We start from the raw sequence: 18,807 nt of genomic DNA, 5'->3' as shown, positions 1-18,807 counted from the left end.
GGGGGGGGGGGCGGGCAAGAGGTGCAGAGGAAACCTGAGTGTTCCTCTTTACTAACACCACCAACCCCAGGAGACACCCCAACACACTGGCCAGTTGTATGTTCATATTTGATACATGACAAAATACCAGGAATTTAAAAAGTAGCTTAAAAACTTTAAAAGCCAGATCCTGAAGCAACTCAATGCTTCTGGGAGAGTAGATTAGACAGTCTGACTGCTTTTTATCTAGATCTTTCTCCCATTTGCACTATAACCATCCATTTCAGAACAGGCTAAAGCTCTGAAATTATGTCAGTTAGTGCCTCCAGCACATCAGCTGGAGAAGGATGCTATGTGATCTACTCATCAGCACAAGTGACTGTTAAAATAGTGCAATCTTAAATGAGCAGAGTGAGTTTAGGGGGTTTGGTTCCTTCTCCAGGAGCAGTGGAGAAGGTATGGAGTGCAAAGGGAAAAGACAATTGGTAAAATAAAGATCCTGCATTCAAGCTGATGCCTGTGATAAACTTATCCCCCAAATCCTAATGCCAGCATCTAGATAAAATCAGCTGTCTGTATCCTATCCCACCCCACTGCGGGACCTCACTGACTGGATCTAAGTCAGAGGGGAACAGTACCAGGTGTCACAGAAAGAGATGGAGGTTCAAGAGGTTTCCTAGTCTCTTGATCTTTGCTTGCAGGACACTGGACACTCTCAGTCCCTGATACGCATAAGCCCCATTTGGAGCAACGCAGCAATCCCCACATTTCATTTTCTCCTCCATCCAAAGGTTGTTTCTTCTCACCAGCACCATCCACCTCACCCCACTTCCTGTCCAGAACAGCAGCAACACCTCTTACTCCCACTGGCCCTTGCTCAGAGGCCAACTGATCTGTGTTAATCCTCATCCTGATCCCAAGCTTCCCCCATCCTGCATCTGAGGTAAGAAGCCACCTCAGAGTCATGTTTGTTCAGGGACTCCTTGGCTAGTCTGGTAGTCAGAGGGGAGAAAGGGGAGGATCTGGGGAAAAGGGGACTGGAGTGGCCTTTTGTTTCCTTCTAGTTGGTCAGAGGCTTTTCCCTTTTTTCAGGGGTTCAGGCTTGTTCTTTGTCTGCCCTCCACAGCCGCTCTTTGACTTCCAAGGGCAATGTGTTGAACAGGTCCTCCTCTACCACAAGCCCACTGCGTTTCAGCAGAGGACATTCTCCCAGCTCCACAGGCAGGCACTCCAAGCGGTTCCCTCTTAGCTCTATCTGCGACAGATTTGTCAGCTCTCCAACCCGGGATGGAAGTGACTGCAGCACATTGTTTCCCAGGTTCAAGGTTCTCAGCTTCCTGCACTGGAACAGCTCTGGTGGGAGACTCTCAATCTGAAAAAAAAAAAAGACATCAATCACAGGCAAAGTCACCAGCAAACAGGACACACACTCATAAGAGATCAACAAGCCCACACAATGCTTCAAGGTCTACAGAGCACTTGTTTTCGATCATCCACTTCTCCCTTGAGTGAGCTCCTGCTTTTCACCATAAGGACTGTTCCCAAAGTAAAAGTCACTACACCATGATTGTATGGATTCCTCTTTCAGACACTCTATTGCATTAGTTACAAAAGATCACCAATGATGGTGGCTAAAGCAGAAAACATCACCAAGGACAGGATTAGAAGACCAAAAGCCTGCTCACGGCTGGCCTATACAGTCACGTGCTCCCATCAGTATTAGCTTCTTTCCATCCCAAACCCTTTACACCATCATTGGATCATAGCCCCTTTGCCTTAAGTAGCTATTGTACAATTGGTATTATACTGAACACCATAAAGACTGATTTAGTCAGTACTCCTAGTTTTGCTGTAATAAGAGCAGAGGCTACGTGGGTATGATCTCCAGGCCCTGAGAACTAGGGCTATTCTTCCATCATTTCTGTAGGGCTTTGAAACATTGCACGGACTTTCTAGGCTCCAAAGCACAGGTTTTGACAGTACCAAAATGCAACCAAAAAAGTGAAGCCACCAGCTGTTAGCTTTCCCACCACTACCTTCATGTATCCATGAATCACCAATTTAATAAGGCTTATTTCTATTAAAGCCTTTTAATAGTCCAGTCCTCCCAAAGAATTTCTAAGAAAACAATATGGCTAAGGTTTAACAAACACTGGGCTATGAACTAAACATAGCAATTCAGTATTCTCCCCTTAATTCAAAGTCTCATCTTGGAGGCTATCACTTGCCTTTAAATGCAACCGTGTCCTTTTTAAAATTTAAATTATGCATGACATCATTCACGGCTAAGTTAGACTGTAATCAGTTCTGAATGAGATGGAGTCCAAGGAAAAGCCAAGATGAGACCAGACCAATTAAAGACAGTTCAATTCAGTCATCGTTACTGATACTGTCGAGTGTTTTGCAAACAGCAACATGCAATCAAATGATCAGAGTCTTGAACATAATAGTGTTAAAGGGACAAGTATTGGGTTAGGAAGGAAACTGTGATATAATACAGCCTGCTTCCCAGAATGGTACACTGCTACCAGCCAACTCCAGAAGTCTCTATTTGCTAAGACTGCTGAGCTAGGAGAGGACATCTGAGATAATTCCTGGCCTTGGGAAATGCCAGCCTACCAGTCCTTGTGTTTCCTGCTGTCACTGTTTACTGTAAGTAACCAGGCTGTCAGAGCCCCAGGGCAACTGTGGCCTTGGCCAGGCACCTGGCAGAGGATACAAACAGCTTAGCTGTTTCACTGGGTCCTCACCACCTTTTGCTTCAGAACACGCTGGAGCAAAGGCTGCTCCAGCCTTCCTGTTGCATTAGCGTTTTTTCAGAGAAATGGGTGGTGCCACACTGTGCTGCAGAAAATGGAGCTGCCTCTAACTCCTTTTCATCCAAGAGAGGCTCCACCCCAAGACCACAGAGGATACATTGCAGATTAACCCTCGGGAAGCTGTGCTAGGAAGGTTGCCAGAAGGCAAATGGTACAGAATTAAAGATTCTTATCCAAGTTCTGAACAGTGGCTTAAAACTCCCTCATCTTTGCTTAATGTCATCCTCAGAAGCTACCCATATCAGCCCCGCTTGCCCCAAGAAAATATTTTGGCTTTTAACTTAATAGGAAATGATGCGTGCATACCATGAAGTTTACCAGAGCTTCAGCCACCCATACAGAGAGATGCACAGCCATCCAGCCTGTTAGTGCTGGGAAAACTGAGTGAGCAGCTATTAAACTGGGATAGCTGAATGGCTGCTGCTTGTCTGCTGTTACTCTTCAGTGGCACAACAGACTTGAACTTTCAAACACTAACTTCAGAACGCTGGCTGGAGTTTTAGGAACCCTGTGTAATACTGATCTGCATTAGCAATTAAATACTTGATTTGAGAGTGTTTCCCCTGTGAAAAGGCAAACCATACTAGGGCTGCTCTGTCTGCCTCTCACAGGCAATTTGACAGCGTTCAGTTATGAATACATCTTGCCAATAGCAGTAAGGATCTTGATATATGACAGTGAAAACTAGGACTGCCCCAGGACAATTCTACTGCACATTCCCGGAAGAACCCAGAAGCCAATAATTAGATCTGTCTGCAATTTGTAGTTATGTTAGAGCCTTTTGCAACTTCAGGTGGTAATAAACTCCAAGAGAAAAAGAGCATCCCAGGCATTTGCAGACAGAATGAACGAGAGCTTCAACAAAACATTCAGCTCAGCACACCAGTCTGTGCAGTCACAGACTGATCTTTGTGACACATGGTAAGCGAAGTCTCCTTAATTCCAAACACAGGAACAAAGATTCAGGAAAAAACATGGGTACAGTTTGCTTTAAGCAAGTAAACACCCTCCAACACAAGCCAAGAAACAACTTGTGGTAATCAGGCAGCATAGCACACTTGGTCATCCCCTCTAACCTGCCCTGCGCTTAGACAGGCTTAGACAGTTAAGACTTAGACTTAACCTATCTGGAATTACACAAGAAAACCCACAGCCATCATACTGAGGCATAGCAAGGTGCCATCGTATTTCCTCCTCTCTGAAAGTCAAGGAATTGCCACAGTTCACACTTTCACATCAAACTGACTGCCAATTGATAAACCTGGTTTAGTTCACTCTGCCCTGAGTAAGGACACGGCGGGAGATTGCTTTGCTCTCTCCAAAGTCACCTTTGTGGAATGAGACAATGCATTTTAAAAGTGAGAGCTTAAGAACCATTTTTCATAAGTCTGTCCATATCCAACTTCTCACAAAAAGTGCATGCTTACAAGACCAAACTATGGAATATTCCCTGGAAATGCAAAGTACTATCAGCAAAGCTGTAAGCCACACACACACGCCCTAGATGGCTGCTGCCATAGTGTATGTACATGGCTGAAGTATAGGCTTACGTGCATAGTTCTAGATTAAGACTACAGTTTCTCAGATCTCCATTTTAAGCCCAAAACTGATGTCAAGCTAGAGACTGCAAGCTTCCGACTGCAGAGAAGCAACTGACAGGCAGAATTTCTAAACAGCCTCCAATTGCCACTTAGTAGCAGTTTCGCTGTTAAGAGAGGAAATGCTACAGAACAAGGGCTGTTGGAAGAAAGGCTTGCCCCTGAGTTATTTGCTATGTTTCACCTTAGATAAACCCCTGAGAGAGACAAAAGCTTGAGAATTTAAATAGAATGGCAGCGCCAGGAGTATTTCAAACCATTATAGCATGTTTAGTCACACAGGTAACAGAAGTGCCAGAGTTACTTTTACTCACGCAGCAATGCTCAGCTCCTTGCCCACTTACCCTGTTGGCTGTCACAGCTAGGTTCTGCAGATTTTGAAGGAGTCCAACGTCTGGCGGTATGGAAGTCAGGTTGTTGTGGCTAAGATCCAAGTACCGAAGTTTTCGGCAATAGAAGAGCTGGGTAGGGATCTTTTCTATCTTGTTACGATTCAGGTAAAGGCGTTCTAAATTGGTTAGGTTGCCTATTTGCATGGGGATGTAGGCAATGTGGTTGTACCACAATTTAAGGCAAGTGAGACGATGTAAGTGCTGGAAGCTGATGATTTCCTCAATGGTCTTTAGGTTATTGTCCTTCAGGTCTATCTCCTGCAGATTGTGGAGGCTAAAGATAGAGTGAGGAATGCGTTCCAAGTCACAACGGATCAGCTCAAGCTCTGTCAAGTTGACCATTTTCTTAAGGCTGTTGAGAACAATGAGCTTGGTGCCCTCATTGTTGATGGAAAGCTTCTGAAGATGCACACCAACATCTGTTACCACCTGTGGCAGCTTGGTGAGGTTACTCTTCAACCTTAACACCTTCAGCCTCTTCAGCTCTCTCAATCCATCTATCACAATGTACCGGTTGTTTTCAGCACTCAAATTCCCTGTCAGATGAAGCTCCTCTAGGGTCTTCAGGCTATAAATCCAAAGAGGAATCTCCTTGATGTCTGTGAACTTGATGTGGAGAGATTTCAAATTCTCCCTTAAGAAGGCAAGGGCGGGAGCCTCGATTTTGGCAGCTGTGTGGTAGAGCCACAGTTCCTTAAGGCTGGTGAGCTGAGCAATGCTTGGGGGAATAGTGACATCAGGGATAAGCTCCAGCTTCAAGACCTCCAGCTCAATGAGGTCAAAGACCGTGTCAGGAATGCCACTCAACATGAAAAGATGCAGTTCCAGCTTATCCTGGGAGTTCTTGGTGATCCTCTGGCGCAGCTTCTCCAAAGTCCACTCATTGTTGAGGTTCAGCTGCCGCAGTTTGTTCTCACTCACCTCCGACAGAAAGACAGCAAAGCGCTTGGAGTACAGTGGGTCATACTGATCGATCAGATGGAGCATAAAAGCGAAGTCATTTTTCACATCAGGAATGTCACTGTAACTGCTCTCCTCCCGGATGGACTCAAAGGAGTATTTCTTGAGTGATCGCCTCAGCATCCACCAGAGTGTGTACATGCAGATCAAGCCATAGAATATCACCAAACTGATGTAGAAAGATGCCAAGATTTTGAAGAGAGTGGCCAAAGGATGAGCACAGCGGTACATCCTGTAGCCAGTCAAGCTCTCGATGTCCACTTTACAGTCAACATCAAACGTTATGTTGTTGACATAGTAAACAGTATAGCAGATGATCAGAATGAACTTGATCACTTTGATGATGGTCTGTCTCATATACAGGCGATAAACTATATCTCCCTCTTCCACATGCGTGCGGAACTTTTTCACTTTTTCAAAGAGTGCTTTGGCCTGTTCACCTTCCTTCTTGTCCAAGACACCAGTCTCAGACCGGTCCACAATCCCTTGCTCAATTCGAGACTTTGTTCTCTGCAGCATGGGAACAGTGGCTTCCACATCCTCACTGACTGTGGAGGATTTCTTGTCCATGGAGCCATTCATTTTCCCAAATGCTGGCTTGGTATCACTCTCTTCCACCACTGTCTCAGATAATGCCCTCGTTGTCCATGGAGAGTCAAAACACTTAAGCAAAATAGACACAAAATGCTCCAGCTTGGAGCTGGTCCTTGGGAATTTGAACCAGAAGTTGCTACAAGCCAGGAAGATGAGAGTATGTAGCAGCACCAGATAAGGAAAATACTTGGCAAACCAGTGAAGACGGTTCTCATAACACACCGCATCCACATAGTTATACTGGTGCCGGTCCAAATCATATCGGATCCCTGTAGGCCCTGTATCAGTAGAGGGAACAAGACTAGAATTATAGTAGGTACGCTCTGGGGTTGCAGCTGTCCAACCTCTGACTGAGTCATTGCAAGAGTCTTTAGTAACCCATTTACAGGGCAAACAAATCATTTTGTCCTGGGTGACCTGAAGCGTCCCTCCAAACACTGCAATCATCAGCATCACTATGGAAATGTAGTCCGTGAAGACGTCCCACCATGGCTTCAGGATGCGGTATGCTGGCTGAGTGTCAGCGAAGTAGCGCAATTCAGTGACTGGAATCATGATTCACCTGAAAGGAAACCAGAAGCAGGCATTACTAGCTTAAACTGTTTTGTTCTGCTCTTCAAGAGGGCATCAGGAAACTCATGTTTTAAGAGCTGACACAGCAAGACTGGAATTAGCTGAGGCCCAATTTCACATCACTTGGAGACAAATGAATGAGGCTTCCTGCAAATAATTTGCTACAGGTGAGGCTGTGAAGTTAGTTTGTTGCTGTCTTCCCTGACAGATGAATTGTCACAAAACATCAGAACTGGTACTTATCATTAGCAGTCTCTGGGGCAAGACATTCACACTTAAAGAAAGCTCGCAGGACAGACAAACTACCCCGGCCAGACCAGTACTTGGAAGTTTACTGTTTTATCTAGGGATTTTATTTCAGGGATGGAGGAGTTTGCCAGCACTGTTAGAAGTGATAAAATCCAGGCACAGAGCATAGTTGTCATGAGTTTGTTACTGTTTTTACAGAGCTAGAAAATAATAATTCTGCATTTGTGTGGTTCTCAAACTGCAGGGGCCAGGAAGAGGATTTACATACAATAGTTATATTTCGTAGAACCACTCCATTGATGCAACTCACATTGATAAAGCAAGCTGGGAAAGAGAACAAAGTTGCTTGATAGCATAACTTTTCCTTCCATGTAAGTAGTTTTAGCTTCCCCTCTTTGCATTAATTTTCCAAGAAAATATTAGTTACTTGCCCTCTGATAGATTCAGTACTGAAATCCTGTAACAGCTGCTCTTTGCCTTATTTACTTCAGAAGTAGAGGAAAGGGGAGACATACTTAAAAGAAGAATTCATTTCCCTGACCATCCACTCCCACCTAGAGTTCATCTCAGCTGGGATTTAAGTGTCACAAAGGAAACCAAAAGGTTCTGGGAAGCAGAAGTCTTATGGCAGTGCTTGTTTTGTCCTTCAGACTTCCAGATGAAGCTTCAAGCACATTCTTCAACAAGCCATAGAAAGCCCGGAAGCCTGACTGATCCATGGATAACTGTGAGCTCACAAAATTCCCCTATCTGACAGGCAACACAAGCAAAGAACGTGAAGTCATTTGACTTGTTCTAATGATGGTGAAAAAGCAGTAATAGCACATCATACTTGCTAGCAAAGTTCAGGAGTAGGACAAGCACTAATCTTTCAGCCATTTTGAAACTCCCATTAATTCAATTGTAAAGGAGGAAGAGCAAAAGTTCAATCATGTTTCCCCAACCCATAGGATATCATTTGTACAGAGAGTCCCAACAAACCCTGGGGGACTGCAGGGTCGATAGCACGTTTCTATATACCACTGGCTGGGAGAAAGCTTTCTTTGACAAGTGGGGCGCCCACACCACCTGCTTTGGTAGAATTCAAGTTTATATTTAAAATGAACTTAGAGCACAGAACCGCAAAGGAAGCCCTTCCTAATATGAACTCAAAAAGCACCACACTCCCTAGAGACACTAAATACAGAACTCTATTCCCTGGTTTGCTGCTTATAACAATAAATGGTAAAATGCCAGCTTTGACTTCGTGTTACCTGGGAAGGCTGCAAGCAACTAGAGGTGATAGACTGAAAGATGACAGCCATCCCTGAAGAAGCGTTTGCCCTTCTGCCCATCCAGTTCCAATAAGTCTGTAGTCTGTCACAAAAGACAGACTGGGGTAGTTATAAGCATTTTTTTTTTTTGGGGAATTTTGAGAGAGAAAGTGGCAATACCTGTTTTAGAAGTTCAGTAAAGACTGAAAGATGACAGCCATCTCTGAAGAAGCGTTTGCCCTTCTGCCCATCCAGTTCCAATACTACATTAGTCTGTCACAAAAGACAGACTGGGGTAGTTATAAGCATTTTTTTTTTTTCCTGAGTGGGGAATTTTGAGAGAGAAAGTGGCAATACCTGTTTTAGAAGTTCAGTAAAACAAGGCAGAACAGCAAATCTATTAATTTATCAACCACTAAACTCATGCAATCCCGGCACAGGATGCAGAAAAAGGGGATGAAAATAGCCATATACAGCACTGTCAGAAGAAACTACTGTCCTGTTAGGCTGCAGAGCACTAGCAAAGTGGCTGGCATGCCTCTGCAGAATGGACTGCATTGAGCAGATTAGGGCAAGAGGATTACACATTCACAGGGACAGGGAAGAACAGGCAAAACTGAACATCTTCTGAACAGCACCTGAGCAGCTAGAATGAGTGACAAGGTGTTCAGAGCCCCCCACCCAGTCCTGTTGCTAGCTTGCTGCAAGGCTCTAGGCAAGGAATTTCAGTCATGCCTCAGCTTCCTTCTCTGAATACATCCATCCCAGGGAGAAGAGAGTCCATTTGCAAGATACATTTGAGAAAAGCTGTCTGTGCATATGACAGAAATACTAATTCCAGGATAAAGCAGGGTACAGAAGTTTTCTTTACACCCCCTGCACTTCAGAACACCTCAAATGAAGCCAGCATTTAAACAGCTCCCTGAATCACAGTTCCTGGCGATGTATGTCTCCTCAGTTTGTCTACACAGACAAGAAAAATCAAAGTCAAACCCATTTCATATATTTATATCATATTTTCTGCAGGAGAATCCATAGCTCCGACAGAGGCCTTTAATCACTACTGACAGGAGCCTTATACTATCCCAGCCCCCTTACCCATCCATTCCCTCCCTCTTCAGAAGCACCAAAACAGGATAGATACCTGATTTTTTTTCCTCTTTTGTTTGTTTGGGGTTTTTGTCAGGACCCCTACTACACCAGGCTAGGAGAGCAATTCATAGAGAAACTAGGAAGTTCAGCTACTGAAAGGTTTGAGAGCCAGGGCAGGACCACTGACGTACTGCCGGACCACAAGGGAAAACAAACAAGACAAGAACACACATGCCCTCCCTGTCACCCTCTGCATCCCTCCCACCATGATCGGACTGAGGAAGGAGTCCTGCACTTCTACAGTCCAAATAAGAGAAAACCTGGAAAGCTTTGCAAAAGGGGAACATCAAAAGCTACTGCAGTCATCTGCTGGAACAGTTAACTTTGACATGGCTCAGCTTCTGAAATTCAACTATGCTTGCAGGTGAGCACAGCTTCAGTTCTACCACTCATAACCCAGAGGGGGCTTTGGGAGCCAGAGGTCTCACTACACACCACCCTAAGGCTCCATGAGAGTCTAACGGCAGTCTCCCAGCAAGTACACATTTCTTAAACACTCCCGCCCGATGTGATGGAAAGCTTTTGTAGTGACTGCTAAACTACATCTAAGAGGTAACACAAATGCTGCTATACCATTCATTCCTCTCCATAAATGCTGTGTAAGATCCTATTCCTCTTTTCTTTTCAGGAACATGCAGTGAAAACACTGATATTGTTTAAATAGGAAGCAGTTCTTTTCTGAACAACTCCTTACTCCTCCTACCCCACACCAAAGGAAAAAAATATATATTTCTCTCTTTCCTTCTCTTGCCTAGATACCACTTCTCCCCGAAGATCCTTCTTCCTCCCTCCAGTGCTTCATCGCTCTTGGTAGGGAAACTTTTGCAGGAATTGTCAGGCCCTTCATAGTTACCCCTATTAGGCTTATGAAATAGGGAAGATCTCTTTTCAGGAATTAGGGTCTCATGGCTAAGGCATTTGCAGACTTGAGTTGTAGTGCTGCGTTGCTAGTTTTGCCCAATCCAGGAAATGCCTAATTTCTTGTGAGAAGAAATTAACCTTGTGCTCACTTTGATTTGTATCTCAAGATAGCTAGGAAGGAAACCAACAAGGAATTAGCACAGCAGGCTCCCTAATTTTATTTACCAGTTACATGGGGTAGGAAATCTCCCTTTACATTGTGCACCTACAAGACAGCTAAAAAAATCATCTGAGTGTCCCATGATAGTCTATTACAGCTCCGTGTCAGCAATTAAATCCTGGTAGGGTGGAGCAGGAAATCTCCTGCCTTCCAGTAACAACGACAGGGTCACTGGAGGAAGAAAAGGACATTCATAGCAAGTCCCCACTCCTCCTGGCAGCAGTGGAGACCCTGTTCAAGTCCCAGGAGAAGAACAATAAAACTAGGGGCCACCTTTACAGAAGCTGGAATTTGCCATGTCTTATCTAATCTTACTCCCAGCATCTACAGTAAAAAGGAAAATTGCCCACCAAAAACCTGAGACAGTAGGTGGGAAAGTTGCATCCCTCCTCACCCAGATTTCCCATGCATATAATCCATTTCTAGTTCCTGAAAGACAGTTCTGCATCAAGATGCAAATGTCATCTTTATTTTGTGAACTCCATTTTGTAATCATTTTAGATTGCGATTCTTATTGCAACACTCTCCCTTCTGGATTACAGCAAGCAGTTTTGCTGCTGGGGTTGATGACAACAGCAGACTAACTCTGAGAAGTCAGATTCTCAGGGGCCATCTGTCACTTGACGCTCCCCTGCACGGTAGGATTCTTCCCATAGGGACTGTGATTCCAACCACTATATAGAAACCAAGCAGGTAGCTGGAACAGACTCAACAAGCACATAGGCAGAACAGAATGATTTACATGGAGGGTGTTATTCTGGCATAAGGCTAGGAACAATCCTTGCATGAAGACAGCTGGCCAAAAATAGTTACCTCCCTTGTGACCAAGACCAGACCAAGCTCCACAGGACCAGCAGGCAGACTGCAGAGATTTCAAGCTTCTGCTCTTTTCAGAAGTTGAACTCCAGTGTCTTTGTCAGCAGGGAAGTGCTTACTGTGAAGAAGCTTCATTTGCTAAGTCAGTTCTGTCATGTAGCCTCACTGAAGGCTGCGCACAGAACACATGAACTGAGTGAAGGAGTTTATAGACAGAAACAGTCATAACTAGAAAGGAAGTACTGTCAGAGCAGTCTTGGTGAAGAAGGATCCAAGTTCCTTCATATATACCTCGAGTTGCAGAACTTTCCAGTTGGAGCTCAGAAACAGGTGATTTTCTTACAGTATAGTTAACTCCGATGCATGGAAGGCATCGATACTGAGATTTTGGAAGAGTGCTTTATTCAAGTTTAAAGGCAAGTTGATTTCACTAAAACTTGCATAAGCTGATAGGTCAGAACATCTCTGCCTAAACTCCTGTCAACTTATCAGAAGCACAAGGAAGTAAGTTTTCCAAGGGTATAATTAAATAGGCAGGCTTTAGGTATTGCACACCAAGGAAAAAGAAAATCTTCCAAGCGTCTGTCTCAGAGGTGTTTCAGCTTTTGCATTCCACAGTGCTTTCCTAGCTACCACACAGTCCCCGAGCAGTCCCTCACCCCCTGCTCCCCAAGAAATTACTTTACCTTTGAGGGTTTCAGCTACACCAAAGCAGCACTACAATTCATATCCAATACAGAACAATGCCGGGACAGTTTATAGCAGCAACATCTGAGATCATACCGGGGAAGATCTGTATGCTAAAGCCTCATTATTATACAGCAGGATCAATCCAGCCTAAATAAATACACTCCTGAAACCTTTGCACATTCCACGTTTAGATACTACGTACCTCTTCAGTGCCTGCAGATTCACCTCGATCCAAGTTTGCATCCCACAATGGACTCCTTTTGCCAGACGATCATCCCTGCCTCAGCCTGTTGGGCACCTACCTACTATGTGCAGCACAGCCTCACCATTAATGCTGAACAGGCTGATACAACAGAAGAAAGAGCAGTTTCAGACTTACATAACCAGCCTGCCAAACCTACACAGACTTCAGCCAACCATAAGCATCACCAAGTACTAATCCTATGTTTTACTAGACACACCTGGAGGAGAAAGATAATCACTCACATTAGAAGAACAGGGACATTCTGAACACACCACACCTAAATAGTAAAACCAGTCAGAAACAAGATTAAACATATCTGGCTGACAGAGGCATCATAAAGCAGCACGTACCTTACTAGATAAAGGCTGACAGAGCCGAGAACGTGAATGCTTTCCACAAACCCCAGGACCCTGGCGATATTTAACAAGTTCAAGGTATTAACAGAGCAACTGCTGCAGGAGCAAACATCCTCTGATTTGGACAATTCCTCTACCCAAAACCATCCAACCTAAACAAGTGAAAATTGACATTGTTGACAGGCACCTGGCTGAGCAGCGCTTAAAATTCCTGCCTGCAACTGCTGGCCAACATATCCAGCTAGGGACAAAGTGAACGGAAACATCACTGTTCTGTTTCACTGGCTAGTTTGTCAGCTTGACTCATCATTTGCTGCATACTTTACCTAGTCTCCTCTTTCCTCCTTTCTGTTAGCCATTCTGTTACTAATGGAGCTATTGGCAAAATAGGACTACACGCAAGATCTCATGACGGGCACAAGAATTTAAGTTTCCACCCCTTACTTCCAGGACCTCCCTGAAATCAGGGAAGTCCTCCTCACCTTTAGTGGCATGCAGCTTCCAAGTGAGGCAGTCTCATAATACAGTTTTAGATAAGTAGACATGGATGCATTGTATGTTGGGTCTTGCAACTCTTTAGTTTCCACTACACATTCTTAACTCTCAGTGGATTTCCTTGGAAGACTGTGGACTTACAAAGCAGAAGTCAAGCACTGCTGGTAGAATTTCTTACCTCTCAGAAGCCCAGAGAAAGAGGGAGTTGTTCATGCACTGACAGCATTAGAGGTAGATAAGGGAAAGAAAAACCTTGATGCTGTTAAGACTATAGCCCTGATTATTGACGAGCTACAACTTGTTACAATAAGTTTTCAACAGAGCAGAGCTTCCCTCCCCAGCATACTGCCACCTGAAATCCTAAAGAAGAGCATGACAGAGCTCTTTGTTCAAAAACCAGGAAATGTAAGGTCAGAAATGGGACTGGGAATTTACGTGTCTCCACCCCCATGTTTATTAGGCCCAGAATTAAAAGAGAAAAAGGAGGCTGAAACAGAGCTGCTTTCAGGCACGCCTCAGAAGACCTTCCAAGCACAAGGACAGCCACATGATCAACTGGAAAAGTCCAAGACATGAGATGGAACAACTCAAGTGATTTTGCCCTTTGCTGTTTAGAAATAAACAGCAGTGAAGCCAAATGCCAAAGCCCTGACTAACAAACTTATCTCTACATCAGGTCCTTTCTGCATGAAAAAAATAAATCCCTCCTGTGGGACAAAGCGTCTTCTGAGACAGAGAAGCAAACATGCGAAGTTTAAAGGGTCATTTATCATTTAGACTAGCACATAGAGTAGCGGAAGCAGCAGCTGCCAGAACTTACACTCTTCACTTAGTGGAACAGCCAGTGAACTCAACGCTGACAGCAATGCAAGTTGGTTTTCATGCAACCATCCAGCAGCTGTATGCAACATTCAGCCCCACCCAAGCCACAAGACACATCAGGATGAAGTGAACCAACTGGGTCACAACATCTTTACTGAAGCTCATGAAAAAGAATAATCCACTTACGAACAGCCAGTGAACTCAATGCTGACAGCAATGCAAGTTGGTTTTCATGCAACCATCCAGCAGCTGTATGCAACATTCAGCCCCACCCAAGCCACAAGACACATCAGGATGAAGTGAACCAACTGGGTCACAACATCTTTACTGAAGCTCATGAAAAAGAATAATCCACTTACACTATGGGTAGCACTATCATCTTTACAGCTACCCCTTAGTTGACTCTTCCTCTCAGATGCAAGACTGACATTCTTTTCTTAACAGTTTAGTGCAACAGCTCCTGTTTACCGTCACACAAGCAAGCCTGTCCTAACAGGTACAGGGAAGAACATCTGCACTATCGGAACAATCCATGATGGAGGCCTGGCTTGGCCTGCTACATTTTCTGACTTCTGACAGCATTTTGCCCCAGCTGCACAGAATTGAAGACAGTCTGAAGTTATAAGCATCACTGACACTTGGAGCAGGGACTATATGTCGGTGTCATACAGCTATGTAAATTTAAGTGCTATCAGATGACTTGCAACAGTGATGCAAACCAGAGAAAAATGTCTGTATCAGCTTATAAATTATGAATGTACATGGTCACAGACTTCCTAACCAAAATTAATTTTCTTTGACATAAAAAAAGATGCTTCAAGGACAGGGCATTGGAGCTTGTCTTGGAAAAGCACAACCAACTTATGCCAACAGGACACTATGAAACACTCCCTTGTATGAAGGCAAGTGATTGAATTAACTCTGTTAGTAACTACTTAAGATAAACAGACAGGAACAGCATTAACTTTAACAACCAGAACAGCTTCAAGCACCTCATCAGCTGCAGGAGAAGGCTCTTCAGCATTTGATTCCAGCATTGAGAAGAGTCATACAAGAAAAGGTAACCGTTTTCAGCTAAAGACAGAAATGGTGGACAGAGCAGAGCTTTGACATATCTAACAACAGATTAAGAAATCAAGACACTAGATTCAAAGTGAGCAAAAACTTTTAAGGATAATCTTAATTGATTGTTGACAGACTGTCACAACATGCACAAATCCATGGGTGTTGCCACAGCTGCTTTCAAGCTCAAACAGATGAGCCAGTTAAGATGAAAGAAGATGCAGATGAGAGCAAAGCAAGGTAAGACAGCCATCAGCTATCAGCACAATAATATTTAGTCTCAGTCAGAGGAAAGAAGATGAATAAGTACATATTCACCTATTCACCATACCCTATAAGCTTTGCCTTCAGGACCATGAGCTCCAAAACAGTAACTACGACTTCCAGCTCAGAACATTTTCTGACTGCACTACTCGATTAATAAGGAAAGACCATCTAACCTTTGATCACCAAGATCTGATAAAACCAAGACTCTAAAGGAGAACCTGTTAACTAGTCCAGTACACAGCTTTATTGTGCACAAAGGTACGCTGTAGCTAGAGAAGCAGGTTGCAAATTTGTCACAGAAGAGGAGCTTTGTGACTTGCCAAGGTAATTTTATAGCAAACGTTAACAATGCTTAGTACACAAGGAGAAGGAAGCACTATTATTTCAGCAGGGAGGTCATGACTGAACAGTTTTTAGTTTCAAATGTAGTTTCATAGCAGCAGGAGGGGCACGTATAATCCAGCTATATGAACTGGATTTCAAATTGCAATACAAAATACATGCACCACATCAACAGTTCAAGGAAAAAGCTGCTTGGAAGCATTCAAGATATGCTCTTCAAAGCATGTAGACTGTTAAACACCCATACCATTAGTGTGCATATCCTAAACTGAGGCTATTTTTGAAAACACTTGAAAAAATGCACAAAGCAGGCTCACCACACTGCAGCTGAATACATTAATTTTTAATAATTACCATAACAATATCTGTGCATCCCCCCCCTTCATTAAGGAGCCCCACACAAAACTACTAAACCCTGCTCCTCTATGCTGCATCAGCACTCACCTGACATTGCACCTCTGTTTTCCTACACACCAGTTAGGCTCAATCTAACACCAGAAGTGAGTTTCACTTCCTTTTAAGTACTCTACTGAACAAAATCCTCCTTTAGAATGTGGAAGAATTACATGAAGGCCTCTAAATAAGCCTGCTCCAATCACACAGCAATAACACAGTAACTTATACATTTGACCTCCACTGCTTATTTAAAAGAAGTATCAGAGAACCCCAAACCACAGACCATCTTTCTGAATGCCTGCAGCATTTACTAGAATGTAATCAACTCTAAGCATTCAGTAAGTCATCACTGGAAGGCTTCAGGCACTCCACATTTCAAACATGGAAACATTAGCTTAACACATGGCTTCTGGCATACTTTAAGTAAATATTTATGCATATTGACCTACATTAATAGAGTTAAGGTTTCCAAATACCATGAGAGGATAAGCACGAAAAATAAATCGGTGAACTGCCAGAACACTAACCAGAACATCAGACAAGTCTTAGGGATACTTGTGTTCTGGAAGCAACGCACAGCACATCTTGCTGCTCAGAACATGGCCAATCTGGACAGCACTTCTCATCCTGAAGATAAGCACAGAATTCTGCAATATTTTTCACCACTATCCGAGCGAAAAACCAAGGAAGCAGGGAGTTTCTTGCAACTAGTTTCTGTCATTGCCTAATTGACACCCACGTGGGTGACTAGCCAGTGCACTCCCGAGTTCACTGTGAAAAATTGCCTAGGAGATGGCTATACAGCAACACAAACATCACCCTACAGGAAAAGGAAGAGCACCTACCAAAGTGAACAGTTCTCGCTACTTCTCAGCTGCATTCCTTTTAGGCAGCAGTCACCAAACCATTTACTGGACAGCCTTCAAATATTTACTGTTTAGTGCAATGAGAAGTTGGGGTTTATCTGGCCAGCAGTTAGATGTATGGGGGAATATATAACAGTTATATTCTACTTTGGACAATGCTCAGTTCCTTTACTCTTTTTTGATCTTCAAGCTGACTAAGTGCTCGCAGAATTTAATTAGCATACCACCACTCTCCCCATATCACCCTCTGATCAACCACCTTTCCTCCTTGCTCCTTATCAGTTCTCATCACTGCCCTGTGCTTTGCAACTGTGTTTAAGTAGTATCCTGGTTATTTTTTTGGCTTTACTTTACCACTCAAGAGCTGGCCTGTAGCCCTTACCCTGCAGCTGGGTTCTGCTATCTGCACTTCAGTTCTCTGTGCTGGAAGTGGATGATGTTCCTGCGTGCTAGATCCTGAGCAGGTGCTGAAGCGTTGCATTCCCCACACGCCATGGGAACAGCTTCCCTGAAATGAAACAGAGATTATCAGCAAAGAAGAGGGGATCAAGTTCACAGAGGGACCACGTTATGTAAAAGCTTGGTAAAGGACATCTAAGAAGCAAGGAGCAACTCAGAGGGACACTGGGAACCAGAAAGAGACACCCTGATACCTGGAAAGATGGTAAGAGCTCTAAGAGCTAAGTAAAACGCTTGGGAGGAAGGAATCTCCAACATCTGTTATTCCAACAGAAGTTACCAAAAAGCAGGTGTTGCAGACCCAGCCAAAGGAGATGCTGAATATTACTATCCTAACTAAGCCTAAACTGGTAGAGACAGATTAACTTCCTGGAAGAAAGAGCAAAAATTTTTAGATGGGGAAAAAGGATTAACGGCTTTACTACCTACTTTCTAGTCTGAAAAGTTTGAATTTTTTTTTTAAATGTTACCATCAGGTGTATCTGAAAACGCAGATCATCTTCCTAACCACTCTGGATTCAAGCAACTGTCCCCTTTCCTCTCAACACATATCTACCAACATGAATCTTTTTAAAGTGGCAGCAGTTTAGCACCATCAGTAAGAATTACAACAGCTTTTTTTTTTCTTGCTTCCTGCATGTCAGCATGGGGCATGGGAAAACAGACAAGGGAGCAGACCTAGGCTTTGCGAGACCTCTCAAGCATCCAGCCTCCTAGCTATGTAGGAGAGGACTGCAGAACTTCAGAAAGCATTTCATTAACAACAGGGGAAAATGAAAAGGAAAAAGACATCGCTGGGGGAAAAAAAAAAAACAAACAACCCATGAAGATGTTCAAGAATACGTTCCTCCTGATCCCAAAGTTACCATTAGGTCTGACAGCTTTTGAAGCAAGCCCCTCGTAATCAAAGCTATTACATTTCAGCTGTAACAGACTACTGCAAAGGAAACGTTTAAAGGAGAGGACTCTCTGACCTCCTCCCCCCGCCTCCTCTCAGGCGACGGCCTCAGCACCAGAACACCTCGGTACCAGCTCCGCGCTCCCGCACACGCTGACTGCGCATCAGCCCCATCTGCCCACAAGCCTGCCGCACCACCTCAGGCTTCCAGGAACAGAAAAGACATCCTCTATAAGATAGAAATAAAAAAAATCCCAACCAGCTTCAGTCCCCAGCACCGCTGCCAGGTAACAAATACGGGACTTCTCACCCTTGCCGGAGAAGCAAGGTCCTCCGGAGGGGACACCCAGCACGCACCGAGGGGACATCCCCGCCTCGCCCCACGGACCGGGGGGGTGGGGCCCACCCGCCCCCCGCCCCGGGTCCCCGCCGGCCGCCCCGCCG

The 18,807-nt window shown here is 44.2% G+C and overlaps 2 protein-coding genes across 4 annotated transcripts in view; one reads left to right on the top strand and one right to left on the bottom strand.

The window, feature by feature from the left end:
- Positions 1-8: 8 nt before the first annotated feature.
- On the bottom strand, positions 9-18,588 carry LRRC8A (leucine rich repeat containing 8 family member A). 3 transcript variants are annotated; one of them, XM_009286903.2, is made up of 5 exons: positions 18,440-18,588; positions 17,389-17,514; positions 12,359-12,499; positions 4,741-6,904; positions 9-1,351 (listed from the first exon to the last, which is right to left on the bottom strand). In XM_009286903.2, the coding sequence occupies exons 4-5, from the start codon at positions 6,895-6,897 to the stop codon at positions 1,076-1,078; spliced, it is 2,433 nt and encodes an 810-aa protein (XP_009285178.1). In that variant the 5' UTR covers positions 6,898-6,904; positions 12,359-12,499; positions 17,389-17,514; positions 18,440-18,588; the 3' UTR covers positions 9-1,075. The 3 variants fall into 3 exon arrangements, with proteins under 3 accessions (XP_009285178.1, XP_009285177.1, XP_019329625.1); XM_009286902.2 differs by lacking the exon at positions 12,359-12,499; XM_019474080.1 differs by lacking the exons at positions 12,359-12,499; positions 18,440-18,588 and having other exon boundaries at positions 17,389-17,744.
- SPOUT1 (SPOUT domain containing methyltransferase 1) overlaps positions 16,832-18,807 on the top strand; it is a 23,755-nt gene continuing 21,779 nt past the window's right edge. The window contains exon 1 of the mRNA XM_009287007.2: positions 16,832-16,836. The gene's annotated coding sequence lies outside the window, so the exon portion shown is untranslated. The remainder of the gene's footprint in view (positions 16,837-18,807) is intronic.

Source organism: Aptenodytes forsteri, unplaced genomic scaffold, assembly GCF_000699145.1.
Source record: "Aptenodytes forsteri isolate BGI_AS27 unplaced genomic scaffold, ASM69914v1 Scaffold136, whole genome shotgun sequence".
Lineage (NCBI taxonomy): Eukaryota > Metazoa > Chordata > Aves > Sphenisciformes > Spheniscidae > Aptenodytes > Aptenodytes forsteri.
The sequence above is the reverse complement of the archived record's forward strand: the minus strand, read 5'-3'. Positions and strand labels throughout refer to the sequence as shown.

Excerpts from the sequence above, each read along its gene's own strand:
- LRRC8A (XM_009286903.2), bottom strand. The coding sequence starts at position 6,897 with ATGATTCCAGTCACTGAATTGCGCTACTTCGCTGACACTCAGCCAGCA. Across the intron at positions 1,352-4,740 it reads TAGCTGTGACAGCCAACAGG|ATTGAGAGTCTCCCACCAGA; the intron begins GTAAGTGGGCAA and ends TTTTTTTTTCAG.